This window comes from Physeter macrocephalus, chromosome 14, assembly GCF_002837175.3.
Source record: "Physeter macrocephalus isolate SW-GA chromosome 14, ASM283717v5, whole genome shotgun sequence".
Taxonomy (NCBI): Eukaryota; Metazoa; Chordata; class Mammalia; order Artiodactyla; family Physeteridae; genus Physeter; species Physeter macrocephalus.
The window spans coordinates 121,419,644-121,435,590 of record NC_041227.1 but is presented as its reverse complement, the minus strand read 5'-3'; the positions used below and the strand labels follow the sequence as shown (position 1 = coordinate 121,435,590).

The following is a 15,947-nucleotide window of genomic DNA, read 5'->3' as shown; positions in this document are numbered from 1 at the left end:
CTTTTAAGATGTTAAAATCTGCATATATATTTTATTTTTGTTAATATATTTATACAGTAATACTATACTATACAGGTTTTTTTCACTGGAAATCATATTGGAAGCATTTTCCCACATAAAGAAATATATATATTAATAATATTTAGGGACTTCCCTAGTGGCACAGTGGTTAAGTATCTGCCTGCCAATGTAGGCGACACGGGTTCGAGCCCTGGTCTGGGAAGATCCCACATGCTGCGGAGCAGCTAAGCCTGTGAGCCACAACTACTGAGGCTGTGTGCCACAACCACTGAAGCCCTCGTCCCTAGAGCCCATGCTCTGCAACAAGAGAAGCCACCGCAATGAGAAGCCCGCGCACTGCAACAAAGAGTAGCCCCCGCTCGCAGCAACTTGAGAAAGCCCGCGCACAGCAACAAAGACCCAGAGCAGCCAAAAATAGATCAAAAAAAATTTTTATATAAAAAATAATGTTTAATATTTATGCATTATAGGTATGCTATGTATCTAATATTTTAAAAATATATTTCTACAATATTATTTTAATGGCTGAATGTATTCCATAATATCAATGTACCATAATTTATTTAACTGTCCCTCTATGGTTCAATATTAAGACAGTTTGTTATTTCTTGCTGGGATATAAAGTTTTTATTTGAAACAGAATCACTCACTAGGTCATGTGTTCTCAACTTCTTTCTTAATATGTACTACTTGGTGATGCTTAACTCAATGTTCTTAAATATTTTTTATTTATTTATTTTTAATATTTATGTATTTATCTGGCTGCACTGGGTCTTAGTTGCGGCATGCGGGATCTTTGTTGCAATGTGTGGACTCCTTAGTTGCAGCACGCGGGATCTTTTTAGTTGTGGCATGCAAACTCTTAGTTGCGGCACGTGGGATCTAGTTCCCTGACCAGGGATTGAACCCAGGCTCCCCTGAACTGGGAGGGCGGAGTTTTAGCCACTGGACCACCAGGGAAGTCCCCTCTTAAATATTTTTAAAACTTAACTTTATTACAATTATACATTTCAGTGTGTTAACATAGTTTACCTACTTGGCATTTTTAATGGCCAATATGGCATTCTATTAGTTGCGTATATTATAGATTACTTAGCTATAACGTAATCACAAATGGCAATTTGAAATTGCTATTTCCAACAAGAAAATTCACAATGAACGTTGAACAATACAGTAGATAGCTTTTGTTTTTATTTTCCATGTATCTTTATATTCATATTCATGAACATTTTCTATATCCATGCCTCTACTCCAGGCTGTAAAAGCTAAGTCAACAGAACCTCTCCTTTCAGGCTGCTCTACCATGAGGGTAGGCAGGTTTCACTTTGATTTACTCAGAGTCCTTTCTTGTGACTCCTGCGTGATGATGCAGGAGAGGAATTCCCTCCGTGGTCTTGACTGGCTGAATCACTTTTCATGGTTTCGGTTCTGTGGAAAACTATTCTAGAGAACATTTAGTGAACTGACTCTGAATGGTTTCACAGTGTGAGATTTACTCTGTAAGAATATTATTTCACCTGTAGTTGAAGAAAGTTGCTAGTTTTGGCAATTCCTCTTTTGTTATGAGAACTCACATGAGCCAAATTCCACTTTCAGAAACGCTGTGGGCCAAGCTTCATGCTGTGTAAGTTCATATCTAAAGATGGCAAATTTCTGAATGGGTTCATAAGATGGAAAACAACTTACTTGTGCTCACTGCCTTTCCTTAGAAATTAATTCCAGAATGTTTTAAATGCCTACATACAGTCATAGATTTAAACTGCTAATGATAGTAGTGAATGAATTCAGAAACAAGGCATATCAATATTTTCAGATGGATTACACCACATGCTTTAATAATTTTGCAAATAGGGAAATTCTGATATTGAAGGGAAACACTCTTAGTTCCTAAAAAGATAATGTAAGTCATTCTGAAGAATATTTTTAAAGACAGCAACTTGAAAATTAAGAATTCCATTCATTTCAAGTTTGACAGGGTTTGGTACAATAAATATTTGATGAATGAATGTATAGTTTATATTTATTCTACCAGGATAGTAAAAAATATGGCTCTAATCTCTCTCTCTCTCTTTTTTTTTTTGGCTGTGCCTCGAGGCATGTGGGATCTTAGTTCCCCGACCAGGGATTGAACCCATGCCCCCTCCATTGGGACCGTGGATGGAGTCTTAACCACTGGACTGCCAGGGAAGTCCCTCTGGTCTCTTGATTGCCATATGGAATATCTTTTGGTGGGAGCTCAAGACTGGATGTCATTTTGTCTTTGGGTTTTAACATTTGGTTTTCAGATGCTCTCCTCATGTTGTCTTATTCCAGCCTCAGTCTATTGACCACGGTGCTACTTTTCTAATTCTCTGTACTAAATCCATGTTCCACTTCTTGGCATCATCTGCCAGCTCTGGTTAAGAGTCCTTGTCCTCTGGAAGCCTAGGTGATGTTGGCCATGAAATAGGCCAACCTATTGATCACTCCCTAAGCTACAACTATGGGAATGGGGCATAATGTTGCACAAAAGTGTTTATAGCATTAATCTGTCTGTGGAATGAGAAAAGAAAATCCTTTTTCAGCTCAGTCCCTAATAAAGTAGTAACTTTTCCTAGAGCCAAGTTAGGACTCCATAGGCCTTACATAGTTCCACTCTCCCTCTTGGCACTCTGCCCAGAACCCCTGTGAACAAGCCCAAGCTAGCCTGCTGGAGGATGAGAGACCATGTGGAACAAAGGCAAGCCATCCCACCTGAGGCCACCTTAGATCAGCCAGTCCCCAGTTGATCTGCTAGCTAACCAGCAGCTGACCAAAGATGCATGAGTGAATCCAGCTGAGTTCAGAAGCCCAGTCCGAATTGCTGACCCATATAATTGTGAGCTAAATAAATGATTGTGGTTTTACACACTGAATTATGAGGTGGTTTGTTACACAGCAAAAGTTAAGTGGTTCACCCTGCTAGGGAGGTCTGGTTACATCACAGGTTTAATAAACTGGCTCAATTTTACTTGACTGTGGGATAATCTTTGGAGCTATCCTATTCTTCCCTAACATCCTCAGCTCTACCATAGCACATTAGTGTGGTGATGGAGGTCGTGGGCACTGTAGTTGCAGACCTGGATCTGAATCCCTCTTAGGAGGGGCGTGCATTGGCAGGCGATCTCTTAACCACTGTGCCACCAGGGAAGTCCCTGAACCTTATTTTCTTATCTGTAAAACATGGAAAAGAATATCACTTAATAATATCACTTGTGGTTGCTTATCCAATATCTATTCCTGGCCCCCCTATTTCCTTTCTAACAGAACTCTGATTCCGTTCAGGTATTCATACATCCTCTGCATTGTTCTCTGAATTCTCTACATAGCCTAGATCAGGGGTGATTCCTGATTAGTCTCAACTAAATCTTGGAAATTCCATTCTGCTCGCCAATGATTAGTTTAAGAGTGGGCTAGGATCAAATTCTGGCCGATGAGAGCTGAGAGGGAAAGATGCTAGTGTGAAGGGGCTTCTGGGAAGGATTTCCTCACTCCTAAGAAGCAGATGAGGAAGGGATGATCTGTCTCTTCTGAAGATTGTTGGGTCTGGACACAAGGCCTGGGACTGTTGTAGCCATCTTGTGGTCATGGTTACTTGAAGGCAAAATCAAAGCCCTGAGGAAGGCAGAGGCATGAGATGAAAGAACCTGGGTCCTTGAATGTATCACTAAACCACTGAAACTCCAATTACGGAATCAACCCTATCTCAGAGCTACTTGTTATGTGAAATAATAAATCTCTATTATTTAAGTTTGTCTGGGTCAGGTTTTCTGTTTCTTGCTAATCCAAGCATCCTGAGTGATATATCCTTTAGGACAGCATCTGGTACATACTGAGCCCTCAATAAGCATTAGCTCTTTTTCTTTTTTTTTTGACCGCCCCACCTGGCATCTGGCATGCAGGATATTAGTTCCCCCACAAGGGATCAAACTCGTGCCCCCTGCAGTAGAAGCGCAGAGTCCTAACCACTGGACCGCCAGGGAAGTCCCAATAACCATTAGCTGTTATTAGAATTGTATTGGCGGCTTTCCCTCAACCATTAAATAGTTTCAGATTTCACAGATCTTGGAAAAACACTTTACTGAATTCTAGTGACTCTCCCAGTTATGACGCTGTGCTCTTTACCTATGGCCTTAGATCTAGAGCAGGGGTTAGCGCTATGGACGGTAGGCCAGATCTAGCCCACCGCTTGCTTCTGTAAATAAAGATTTATTAGGACAAAGCTACACCCATTCATCCATCGCTGCTCTTGCATTACAACACCAGAGTTGAGTAGTTGCAGAGGGGGCTCTATGGTTGGCAAAGCCTGAAATATTTACTCTCTGGCCCCTTACAGAAAAGGTTTGCTGGCCTGTGTTTTGGAGCCAATTCTTTACCTCCTCAATGATTATTCACTCGGAGACCTTATTAACCAGGCAGATTACAGCTTCCACCCCAGAGATTCTGCTTCCCTGAATGTATCCGCTAGGACTCTTGTGGGCAAGTGACTGAAGACCTGACCCAAACTATGTGATGGCTTTCGGAATGGCTGGATCCAGGGGCTTAATGGGATAATCAAGATCATATTCCACTCTCTTTATCCCTCTTCCTCTGTGTTGATTCTAATCTCAGACAGTGTCTGCCATTGAGGGCCACAATATGGCCCTGCAGTGCCTGTCCTTCCTAGTTTATGTTTAGTGGGAAAGAGGTAAAATCTTTCTCAACATGTTTGGTAAATTTTGGAGAATCACTGTGATTGATTTGACCTAAACATTGAAAGTGAATTCTAGAGAGCTACAGATAATTCTCTTCTTACCCTTTGTATTTTATGTATTGTTTCCTCATTGGTTGTCTTCCTCCACTAGATTACAGGCTTTAAGAACAGTGCTCAACAGCTATCGTATGCTTAGTAAATATCATTTTGAATGAATGAATGAATGTATATGTATATTTATTTAAAAATTGGAATTGGGATCATTCTTCACGTGTATTTTTGTTTTCTGCTTTTAAAAGATTTATATATTTATATCATGAGCATTCCTTTTATGCCACTAAAGCTGTTTGGATTGCATTCCAAAGGCAACAAGCAGCCACTGAAGGTTTTTAAGCAATGGTTGACATTGACCCATTGGTTTATGAGCCATGTTGATCTCATTCTGGCCCATATTCTCTGCATTACCCATAAAGACTGCATCATACAAATATTTCCACATCTCCTCCCATCCCACCCTTAGAGAATTATGTTGTAGCTACTACAGTTTTTATTTTGAAGATGATTGGATATGACTGTTTTTTAGAGCCTGCTCGTGTTGCTCAGTTGTCCAAAGTAGTTGCAGTTGAGCGATGCGCCCGCTCCCTTTCCCCCGGGGCTGGGGCTGCTACCTCATCCTGAAAAGATGTGTTGCTTCATGATATCAGCTTACAGCAAACCATGCACAGATAACTTTTCAAACATTTCATTGTAATACTTCCACGCTTAAATCACCAAATTGGCTTTGGAAAATATGCAATCCCTTCAAATTACATTCTCTTTTAACTCAGAATTCACAATATCATAGGGCAGTGTGTATACTTAAGACATTTGAAAATGGGTGCATAAAAGCTGCCTAGATTTACAGGATTTTTAATTTTTTTAAAAAGCACACTATTGTAAATGTAACAAATGATGAAAATCAGTTATACAATGTGCCTTTTTACCTGTATTGTATATAATATAATTGGGTATCGAAGGGATTGAGAGGTTGTTTCAGTTTCCTAGGGCTCTCGTGAGAAAGTATCACAAACTGGGTGGTGGAAAACAACAGAAATTTATTTTGCTCTCGTTCTGAAGCCTAGAAGTCCAGAATTAAGGTGTTGGCAAGGCCATGCTCTTTCTGACAGTCTGGGTAGAACCCTTCCTTGCCTCCGCCCAGCTTCTGGTGGTGGCCAACAATCGCTGGCTTTCCTTGGCTTGCGGCTTCACTCTCCAATCTCTGTCTCTGTCATCACATGGCATTCTTCCTGTGTGTCTCTGACTTCAAACAGCATTTTCCTCTTCTTTAAAGATACCAGTCGTATTGAATTAGGACCCACCCTAATGGCCTCATCTTAATTAAAGACCCTATTTCCAAATAAGATTACATTCACAGATTCAGGGGGTGGAGTTTAGGACTGCAACATATCTTTTGGGGGGACAAAAATCCAACCTGTAACTGAGGTCATCTAGCCCATCTCTCTACTGGACGTATGATCTGCTGTATAAGATCTGTCCAGTCGTAAGACTTAGGCACAAAGTATGATAGTCAATTTAGGTCAAACCCAGGTAGGTGAAGTAGGGGCAGAAGAGGGTCCTGGCACAAGATCGTCCCACACTCACTTGGGTGAGATAGTTGCTGTTGTACTGACCTAGTTATAGAAATTGGTTGCAGAGCTGGGTGGGTAGGATAAGGTCTAAAGAGTGATGCAGGGAAAGTCCGGTGCTGGGCAGAGCACAGGGAACACTGGTGGGGAATCCAGCTGGCTGGTGGCAAACATTCTGGGTTAGATGTTTAGATGGGTGGGATGGTCATTATCCTCTAGATCACCACTGTTCAATAGGAATATGAAGTGAGTCACACTTGTAGTTTCAAATTTTCCAGTAACCATATTAGAAAAAGTAAAAAGAAATGGGGAAATTAAGACTTTATTTTATTTAATCCAAGATATCCAAAATACTGTCATTTCAATATGTCATTAATATAAAAAAGATTAACATATTTTGCCTTCTTTTTTTTTTTTTTGCCCCGTACTAAGTCTTTAAAATCCAACGTGCATCTTATACTTGCAGGGCATCACAAGTCATATTTCAAGAGCATGATAGGCATATGTATTAGACTGCACTAGATCCTAGAAGTGCTGCCCCTGGGTGGTAGGCTCCAAGCCACAGGCTGGGTTGTAGGTGAGACTCAGTTCTGGGGAGGACACAGGCAGGAGCAAGGCAGAATCTAAGGGTGTTTAGGGAAGAGTTTAGGACAGCCTGAAGAGGAAAATGTGTTCCAACGAGAGACAAAGTGAATGAAAGGGGGAGGGATCCACTTAAACTTGCTTAAGTAAGGGATGGGGTGATTATTCTGCACTGTGAGATCCCTTGGAAATGAATTGTAAGAAGTCACACCTGGGCTGGGAGTACCGGCAGGAAATTGGTCAGACAATCACTCTCTTTGTTTCCCTCTTTAGAGTTATGAAGCCTCTTATCTCCATTTCTCTCTGCTTGTCTGTTTTGTTAGTCTCCTTCTACACACTCATTTCCTCTTTTATTTACCTAATTGAACCTTAAAATGGCTTCCTCAGCTGCTAACTCTAGGACATCTCCGCTCAGCTCTCCACCACTAACTCAGTGGCTTAGTGTCCCATTTCACGTTCCAAGGAGAGAAAATCTGATCTGCCACGTGGTCACTCATCCACCTTTGGCTCAGTTAGCTGAGGCCAAGCTCACCTAGTACAAACGGAGCCACCCAGGCTCATCCCTAGTCTAAGGCAGTGGTTCTCAAAGTGGGTTCTCTCCACCAGCAGCATTAGAAACATAAATTCAGGGCCCTCACCCAAACCTGTTGAATCAGTGTCTCTGGGGGTAGAGCCTAGGATACTATGTTAGAGCCATGGGTGAGGGCAGATTCCCTCAGAAGAGGATGTGGGTAAGGACTACCATCTTAGTACACCAAGGTAGAGGTGGAGAAGGCCAGAGCTGAGGTGAGTAGCATGGGGGAGCCCACACCTGGAGAGAGATGTCCCGGATGTGACTGCAGCTTCCATCACTGGGGATGAGGTGTGCTGGGAGGGTGTGAGGGAAGGGGTCATAGAGAACAGCTCAGAATGTGACCTAATCCTAAATCATGTCAGAACAGGACTACATGTGAGGGTTTTTAGTGAACGTAACTTTGAGGACCTGGGACAAGCAGAGGCAGAGAGGAAGTGAGTGGAGGTCGGGGAGGGAGAGTCAGGTTGATAACAGCAAGTATATGGGGGCTGTGCTTGGCTGCTTCATCAGTTACAAGCTGATTTGGAGGAAGCTAGAACTAAATATTAAATCAAATTAATAACAGTCAAACATTAAAGAAAGTTGAATTTTTAAGCAGTGGTAGAAACTGCTGAGTGCCTGATGTTTGCTTTTTCCATGGCACATAAACTGTATTAAATTTGAAATTTACACTACAAAAATAGCTTCACAGGAGTACCATTATTAACATAACCTTACCTCTGACAGATTTTTTATTACTGGAGACAACTCTTCTATGTACAAAATATATTAACGGCTGGAGCAGAAGAAAAATACCAACTACAGATGGTAAGCATTTTCTTGCAAAGTCACATCAAATTTAACATTAGCCTTGGAAAATAGAAACATATTTAAACAAAAGATTTTAGATATTCTTAGAACTTTGTGTAGATATTCACCTCTGGTCTAGGATACCATCATAAAGAGTGCAACTTTAAGTGATTAAAATAAGTTAATGAAAAAGTTTACCACGTCTGCTCAAAAATGCTATTTAACGAGTTGTTACAGCATTTTCATTGGCAGGTTCTATTAAGTGGCATTTATGGAAAAATACATATTTTATTGGCATGAAATAGGTGGAGTTAGTATACTTGAGAAAGATGCCTAAAACAATGATTCGATAAAAGGTGCACAATTCCACTGAGAGCAAATTAGAAGTCATAAGGGAATAAAAAGGCTTTGAAAAGATTTTCTGCAATTCCCATACCCATAAGAGACATGTGCAAGTACAATTTACATTAGAAGTAGATTTCTCTCTTAGGAAGAAAGAAGTGAATTTCTAAGAATTGTTATTCCTCCCTTTTTTTCTCAAAAATATGTCTAAAAGTGTTGCCATGATGAAGCAATGCTGAGCATCTAATGCTGAAATGTAATCCAATGAAAGTTTAGCTCTCCTGAATAGTATAAATGGTTTTATTTTTTTGAAAAATTTTATTTATTTAATTATTTGTTGGTTATTTTTGGCTGCGTTGGGTTTTCGTTGCTGTGCACGGGCTTTCTCTAGCTGTGGCGAGCAGGGGCTTCTCATTGTGGTGGCTTCTCTTGTTGCCGAGCACAGGCTCTAGGCATGTGGGCTTCAGTAGTTGTGGCACACGTGCTCAGCAGTTGTGGCTTGAGGGCTCTAGAGTGCAGTCTCAGTAGTTGTGGCGCATGGGCTTAGTTGCTCCGCGGCACGTGGGATCTTCCCGGACCAGGGCTCGAACCCGTTTCCCCTGCATTGGCAGGTGGATTCTTAACCACTGCTGCACCACCAGAGAAGTCCCTAAAGTATTCTTACATGAGTCTTTTTTTTGAACAATGAGATTTAAACTTACATGCAGGCAAGCGTAAACAAATCCTCCTCTGCATATTAAGCATGTATACATTTTTCTGAACTGTCATTTACATATTTGAATGTACTGCTTTAAACTTCACAACAGGCAATCTCCACAGCTCCTCCATTGTGTTCTGAAATCCTAACTTCTGTTACCTAATACAAAGCTACAAATTGTGTTAGTGGGTGGTTGGGAACAGTGGGTGCCGTTAGAATGAGGCAAATGCGTATATATACATCAGTTTGCTAAGTTTTATTGCCATTATACATCTAGTCGTTTAAATTGTGATCACAACTATTGTTGAAATTGATTAGTGTATCTTCAGAGCTTCTGTAGCACAAAGAAGCATTTCTAAAGGAACTTGTTCACTGCTTTGCACATAGTAGGCACTCAGTATTTGTTGAATGAATTTCTAGCACCGTCCCCTGAATTTCTAGTCTAACTTCCAGAACTTTATATAATTTTTGGATCACTTTAATTGTAGGGCTGTATCTAGACTGATGAGATGTTCTTGGAGGTAACTTGATCTGGAGAATAAAATGACATCACTGATGAATTAAAAGAAATGACTGACACTGACTTAGGATTAAAATATATCAGACTTTATTAAACATTTAAAATTGCAATAGTAGTAGTCTTAAGCAAAACTAACAAAGCACACAAAAAATCCCCCATGCATACGTTTGCATGCATACATACAACTTTTTATTCTGCTTTTAAACTTGATTATTTGTAAACTCTTCCATATTATATGGTCTTCATAATTGCCATTTCAATGGCGGCATTAAAACCCATGCTGTTGATGTAATTCGCCATTAGGCTGTTAGCTCATCCCCCTTTTGTTATTAACCGAAGTTTGCAAAGAACATCTGTACTATCATATCAAGAATAAATTCCTAACAGTGCGATTACAGGGTCAAAGGGTAAGGTACACTTATTTTTATTTCATTTTCTAATTTTTCCCTCCTGAGATAACGAAATACAGTACTGTACGAAGAGCTTTTCATACCTTGCTCTCGAAGGCTTATCTTGTTAATTATCCTTGCAGGCATTATTATCCTCCTATCCTTGAGCTACAGCTGAAAAAAGAGCCCAAGCAGGCCGGTAACCTGATCTCGTTCACCAGGTGAGTCCTGGATGGTGGTGGCAACTACGATACCAGGAGCAAAACACCCCGGGGGATTTGCTGGAACCCTTGGTAAGGGAATAGTGTCTCTTCCCTCACCCCAGCGACGCTCAATCCTGAGCGCAGCGAATTCGGTTATAACTTTGCTCGCCCCAGCCTCTCAGAACCCTGCACGCAGTGGGCGTCTAATAAAAGCGGTCTGCATTGCACTGACAAAAGCTTTCCCTTAAGCGGGCTGAACACTAGGCCCTCCTGGCACCACAGACCTCGGCGCCGCCACTCTGCTGCTTTGCCCGCTCCTTCCTCAAGTTCCTGCATGGGACAGCAGGACACAGCAGCCCAAACCGCCGCGCCCAGGCCGAACCCGGGCCTGGCGCCCCATTGCCCCCGGCACCCTGCGCGCGCCGGCCCAGGCCCCGCCCTCCGGCCCCGCCCCGCCCTCCGATCCCGCCCCTTCGGTCCGGCCCCCCCCCCTTGGTAAGGGAATAGTGTCTCTTCCCTCACCCCAGCGACGCTCAATCCTGAGCGCAGCGAATTCGGTTATAACTTTGCTCGCCCCAGCCTCTCAGAACCCTGCACGCAGTGGGCGTCTAATAAAAGCGGTCTGCATTGCACTGACAAAAGCTTTCCCTTAAGCGGGCTGAACACTAGGCCCTCCTGGCACCACAGACCTCGGCGCCGCCACTCTGCTGCTTTGCCCGCTCCTTCCTCAAGTTCCTGCATGGGACAGCAGGACACAGCAGCCCAAACCGCCGCGCCCAGGCCGAACCCGGGCCTGGCGCCCCATTGCCCCCGGCACCCTGCGCGCGCCGGCCCAGGCCCCGCCCTCCGGCCCCGCCCCGCCCTCCGATCCCGCCCCTTCGGTCCGGCCCCCCCCCCCCCGTCTCCTCCCCGCCCCCGGAGCCGACGAGTGGCGGCGGCAGCCCCAAGACCCGGTTCCCTCAGACAAGAGGGCGGGTGGAGGAGGAAGCGGCCGAGACCCGAGTCCTGCTCCGGCGCCGCCGAGCACCGCCCGCCTCAACCGACCGGCTCCGTCGGCTCCTGGGCCTTGCCGAGCCGAGAGGAGGGAAAGGCGGAGGCGGCTGCGTGGAGGCAGCGAGGGCGCGGGAGCGGGCGGAGGCGGCGCGGCCGGCCGCGGCTGCCGCTTTGTTGTGCGTCCCGGGCCGAGGAAGGAGAAGTGGGAGGAGGGGGGAGCTTGGCGTCCCGCTCCCTCCGCGGCTCATGGCGACGACGCTCGGCACATCCGGGACCCTCCGGCCGTGGCGGCCGCGGCGCCGGCTGCTCGGGCCCCAGCCCCGGCCGCTGTGGTGACTGTGCCGCGCCTCGCCGTCGCCCCCGCCCCGCCCGCCGCCCGCCGGCCCCGGGCCCCGCGCCGCGGCCGCTGCCCCGCCGCCGCCCCCGCCGCCGGGGACATGTCTAACCCCGGGGGCCGGAGGAACGGGCCCGTCAAGCTGCGCCTGACAGGTGAGGGGGTTGGGCGGGCGGCAGGAGCCGGGCCGGGGCGGCCGCGGGGTGGCCGAGCCGGCAGGGGGGGGTGCCTGTGGCCTTGAGAAGGGCCAGGGTCGCGATCAATGGTGAGTGGAGAGTCGGGAACGTGGGAAGGCCTAGTTCAGGGAGAGTAATTGCAAACCACTCTTCCTTGTTTGGAAATTCTTACAAAAGCCAAGGGTGACTCGGGTGTCTTTTGTTGAGGGGGGGGGTCCCCCGGTTGGAATTCCTGGCGGATTTGAGGTCGAAAAGCCTGGGCCGAGAAGCACGGTTCTCTCCCGGGGCGTCGGGGACCAGCCCTTGGGCTACTGCCCAGGTGGGGTCGTGGAGGGGATGAGGAGCTCCTGTGGCGGGGATTATTGAATCCGGCTGGTGACTGCGCGCAGTAAACACTCCTTAAAGATGGAGCGCTTAACGGGAGTGTGTGTGTGTGTGTGTGTGTGTGTGTGTGTGTGTGTGTGTGTGTGTGTTCTCTGGTTGTTAACTTGTTCGCCCACTTGTGCCCGCGTGCAGAACCTTCCCTCTCTGCTGCCAGCCACAGCAGCCGGTGCCACACACCTGAAACGCACGGCTTTGAGAGGGAAGGAGACTGAGGTTGACTTTTCCGGTGTGTCTGCCTGATCCGACGACTCGGGCTCATTGTACCCTCTGTGTTTTGGAAGTGTTTGATTGTAGGGTAGCGTGTTTGGGGTTGTTTCTTGTAGGCCGCAGAACTTGTGTCTCACTGCTAACTCTAGACCTGCTTTAAAAACACATTTTTGGGGGTCCATTTCTAAGTATGTACTCAGACTTTAAGCGAAGTTTTCTCTCTCTCCCCACTCTCCTCCCCTTCCCTTTTCTAAATGGAAAAGAATGTATGGAGGGGTTGCTAGATAGCAGGCTTTTCTTACAAAGTGTTTATGATTCCAAGTGCATGAAATCTTTAACGTTACAGGTACGTTTTGCTTACAGTGCCATTTTTGATATTCTTACATGGTCGTGTTACCCCATTATAAGGAAAAATTATTTGGGGTTTGAAAAGTAATGAAAACCAGTGTACTTATCCTAGTTTCAGTATTCATTCTTAATTATCCACGTTGATATTCAGATGTGTGGCGAGAAAGGTGGCTTTCCTTAGAGAATCTGTGTGTGTATGTGTGTGTGGGTGCGCGTGTAAGAATAAACTGTAATTATGTTTGCCTCCACTAGACTTTGAGATTTATATGGACTAATTTTGTAATTGAATGCTTGTGTGTCACATCCCAGTCCACTGGCTGAACTTTCGAGATAAAAACTTGCAGTGAATTAGGTATTTGAGAATTTAGCCTGACTGTATATGTTGGCTGCAGTTTTTAAAATATATTACTTTCAGGACAGTTTTACTTTCCTTAGGGAAGATTGCAAAGAATCATTAACTGAGTGGTTCTTAATGGAAAACCTGGATTGGGAGATGTCTGTCTCCCCTACTTCCCCCCATTCAGTTTCCTTATTTTCTTACGAAGCAATGGAAACCTTTTTAAGGGATCTTTGTTGCTTTAGAGTTTATCTACTCTATCTGTTCCTCTCTGGAGTCAGTCCTGTGTCAGTGATGGTGGAAAGAACCTGTGATTCTAGGTGTGCAATAAGTATCAGAAATAGGCTGGTGGCCACTTAATTCCTTCTACGCTGTATACACAATAAGAAAATGAGGGAGAAAACAGGGATTTTGATTTTCTGCAGATAAAATGAGTTTGAGGTTTTTAGTGTGACTCAACAGATCTTAAAGTGTTTATCTGTGGTTTCCTTACTGAATATGATACATTATAAAAATTCATGAGTAAAGTTAGGAGAAAAGATTACACTTATTCCCTATCCCTCCAAAAAAATACTGGGCTAAATTTGTAGAGTGATTTTGTATTTTTAGATTTTTCTGAGGAATTTTAAATACACTGTGTCCCCTTAATTGTAAAAACAGTTTGAGATACTCTCAATTTCTTAAAACCATTGGGAATTTGTCTCTGTCATATTTTAAGAGAAAACTATTCAAATATTAAAAACATCGCCTTCTCCATTTTGGTTACGTATGGTGGATTCTCTTCTGTTTTGCCAGGGAAGTTAACATGTATTTTTTCATTTTTGTTCATTTACAGATTAGATGGTATAGATTTTAACAAATAGATTTCAAGAGCTGGATTCAATTAGCAGCTTTTTAGGACATAAACATTAAAAGAGTTAGATGGAAAAGATTGTTTTGACTGACTGGATAAATGACAGGGCTGTGTTTGATGTGCGTCCAGGAATTGGTCTGGAGCTGGTGCCCAACTTTTTAGTCCATCTTGAGAAGCCAAATAAAATATTTAACCTAGGCCTCGTTTTGTTTAAAAAAAAAAAAAAGTTGATTCTTTGTTAAGACCTTAAGAAATGTTTGGCATACCTTTAGACTAAGTGTTTAACAGTTCATTTAGATTCGGGTTCCATAAGAGAGGAAAATTAAAGAAAAAAAACAGATCCCATAGTGATTTTTTATTTGGTTTACAATACACTTGGGCTGTAAGATGATTTAAAGTAATTGTTCTTTGCTTTAAGTTAATATCATACTAGTATTTTAAATTTATAGACGGTCTTTGATTCCCAGGTACCTTATGAATTGTAGTTACTCAATCATATCCTTAATGTAGAGTTGCCCCTTTACTGAAAGATGTAAACAACTCTTGCATGGTGTCTGTCTGTCACATACATACATACACACACACACACACACTCTCATACACACACTCTCACACATACATACAAACTGAAGGAGAAATATTTGAACCATGAGATCTCTGCCCACAACAGATATTAAACTTTTCCACATGTTATTCCTGAGACCACAGTCAACTAGCAAACTGTTTAGTATTTGTTGATGCAAAGAAGGAAGGGCTAATTTAATCCCAAATTTGAGATTCCTCAGGTCATTGGCGGTTAAAATCTGATTTGGTCCATCAAGCTACTTCTATTTTTTATGACACATTAACACTTGATCATTAAAATGGACTATATGGTAAAGCTATCAATTTCAACTAGTATTTGTAGAGCAAATTGATTATAAAATGTAAAATTTGTATACATTATACTTATGAATAGGCTTTTCTTATGATGGTTTGGATAGAAGATATTCTTTGATGGTAAAAAAAAAGTTGGGGGTAATTTTTCATATTACTGTTTTTGAAAACCAAAGGCTGGAAAAAGCAGTTAGTATAATTTCTTTTTTTTTTTTTTTTTTTTTTTTTTGTGGTACGCGGGCTTCTCACTGTTGTGGCCTCTCCCGTTGCGGAGCACAGGCTCCGGATGCGCAGGCTCAGCGGCCATGGCTCACGGGCCTAGCCGCTCCGCGGCATGTGGGATCTTCCCGGACCGGGGCACGAACCCTAGTCCCCTGCATCGGCAGGCGGACTCGCAACCACTGCGCCACCAGGGAAGCCCCTATAATTTCTGATATTTAAAATTCTTAGATATGGAGAAATAACAGATTACTTCTCCAGAACATTTATTGCAGACCTTTTTGTAATTTAAATGTTTTCGTACAGTGCTTCTCATGTTGTTAATTTATAAAACTCTAAGCAGTAATGAGGTTAACCTTGTCTATAGCTAAAGGAAAATTACCTTTAAAAGTCTCACTTTAGATATGCTGGTATCTTAGTGTTGTTTTATTGCATATTTTATTGATTCAAGGCTTTAAAAATTACAACTTGATTATACCTCGCAGTTTTCTAAGTGGGAATGTGCCTGTACACCATAATGACTTGTTCTAGGGGTGTTAGTGATTTGAATGTCCCCAGTTCATTTTTTTTTTTTCTTGGTTTCTGAGGAGGAAGCCAATGTGGCTTAGCTCCTTCCTTTTCTCTTAAGTTTCTCTCTTCTAGTCTAACCTTCAGGCGGGGGGCTGAACCTGCCTTGGTGCTTCATGTAGTTTGGTTTTCATTGGTGAGTAAAGAGAGAGAGAGAGAGAGAGAGTGTGTGTGTGTGTGTGTGTGTGTGTGTGTGTGTG

The 15,947-nt window shown here is 43.4% G+C and overlaps 1 protein-coding gene and 1 long non-coding RNA gene across 2 annotated transcripts in view; both read left to right on the top strand.

The window, feature by feature from the left end:
* Positions 1–3,873, top strand: part of LOC114487810 (uncharacterized) — a 67,379-nt gene extending 63,506 nt beyond the window's left edge. Inside the window, exon 5 of the long non-coding RNA XR_003683253.2 lies at positions 2,116–3,873. This is a non-coding gene — a long non-coding RNA (uncharacterized lncRNA). The remainder of the gene's footprint in view (positions 1–2,115) is intronic.
* A 7,969-nt stretch (positions 3,874–11,842) lies between these two features.
* The window catches only part of SMURF2 (SMAD specific E3 ubiquitin protein ligase 2), a 123,297-nt gene continuing 119,192 nt past the window's right edge, over positions 11,843–15,947 (top strand). The window contains exon 1 of the mRNA XM_024130338.2: positions 11,843–11,935. Within this exon, the coding sequence (XP_023986106.1) occupies positions 11,884–11,935 (52 nt within the window). The 5' untranslated portion in view covers positions 11,843–11,883. The remainder of the gene's footprint in view (positions 11,936–15,947) is intronic.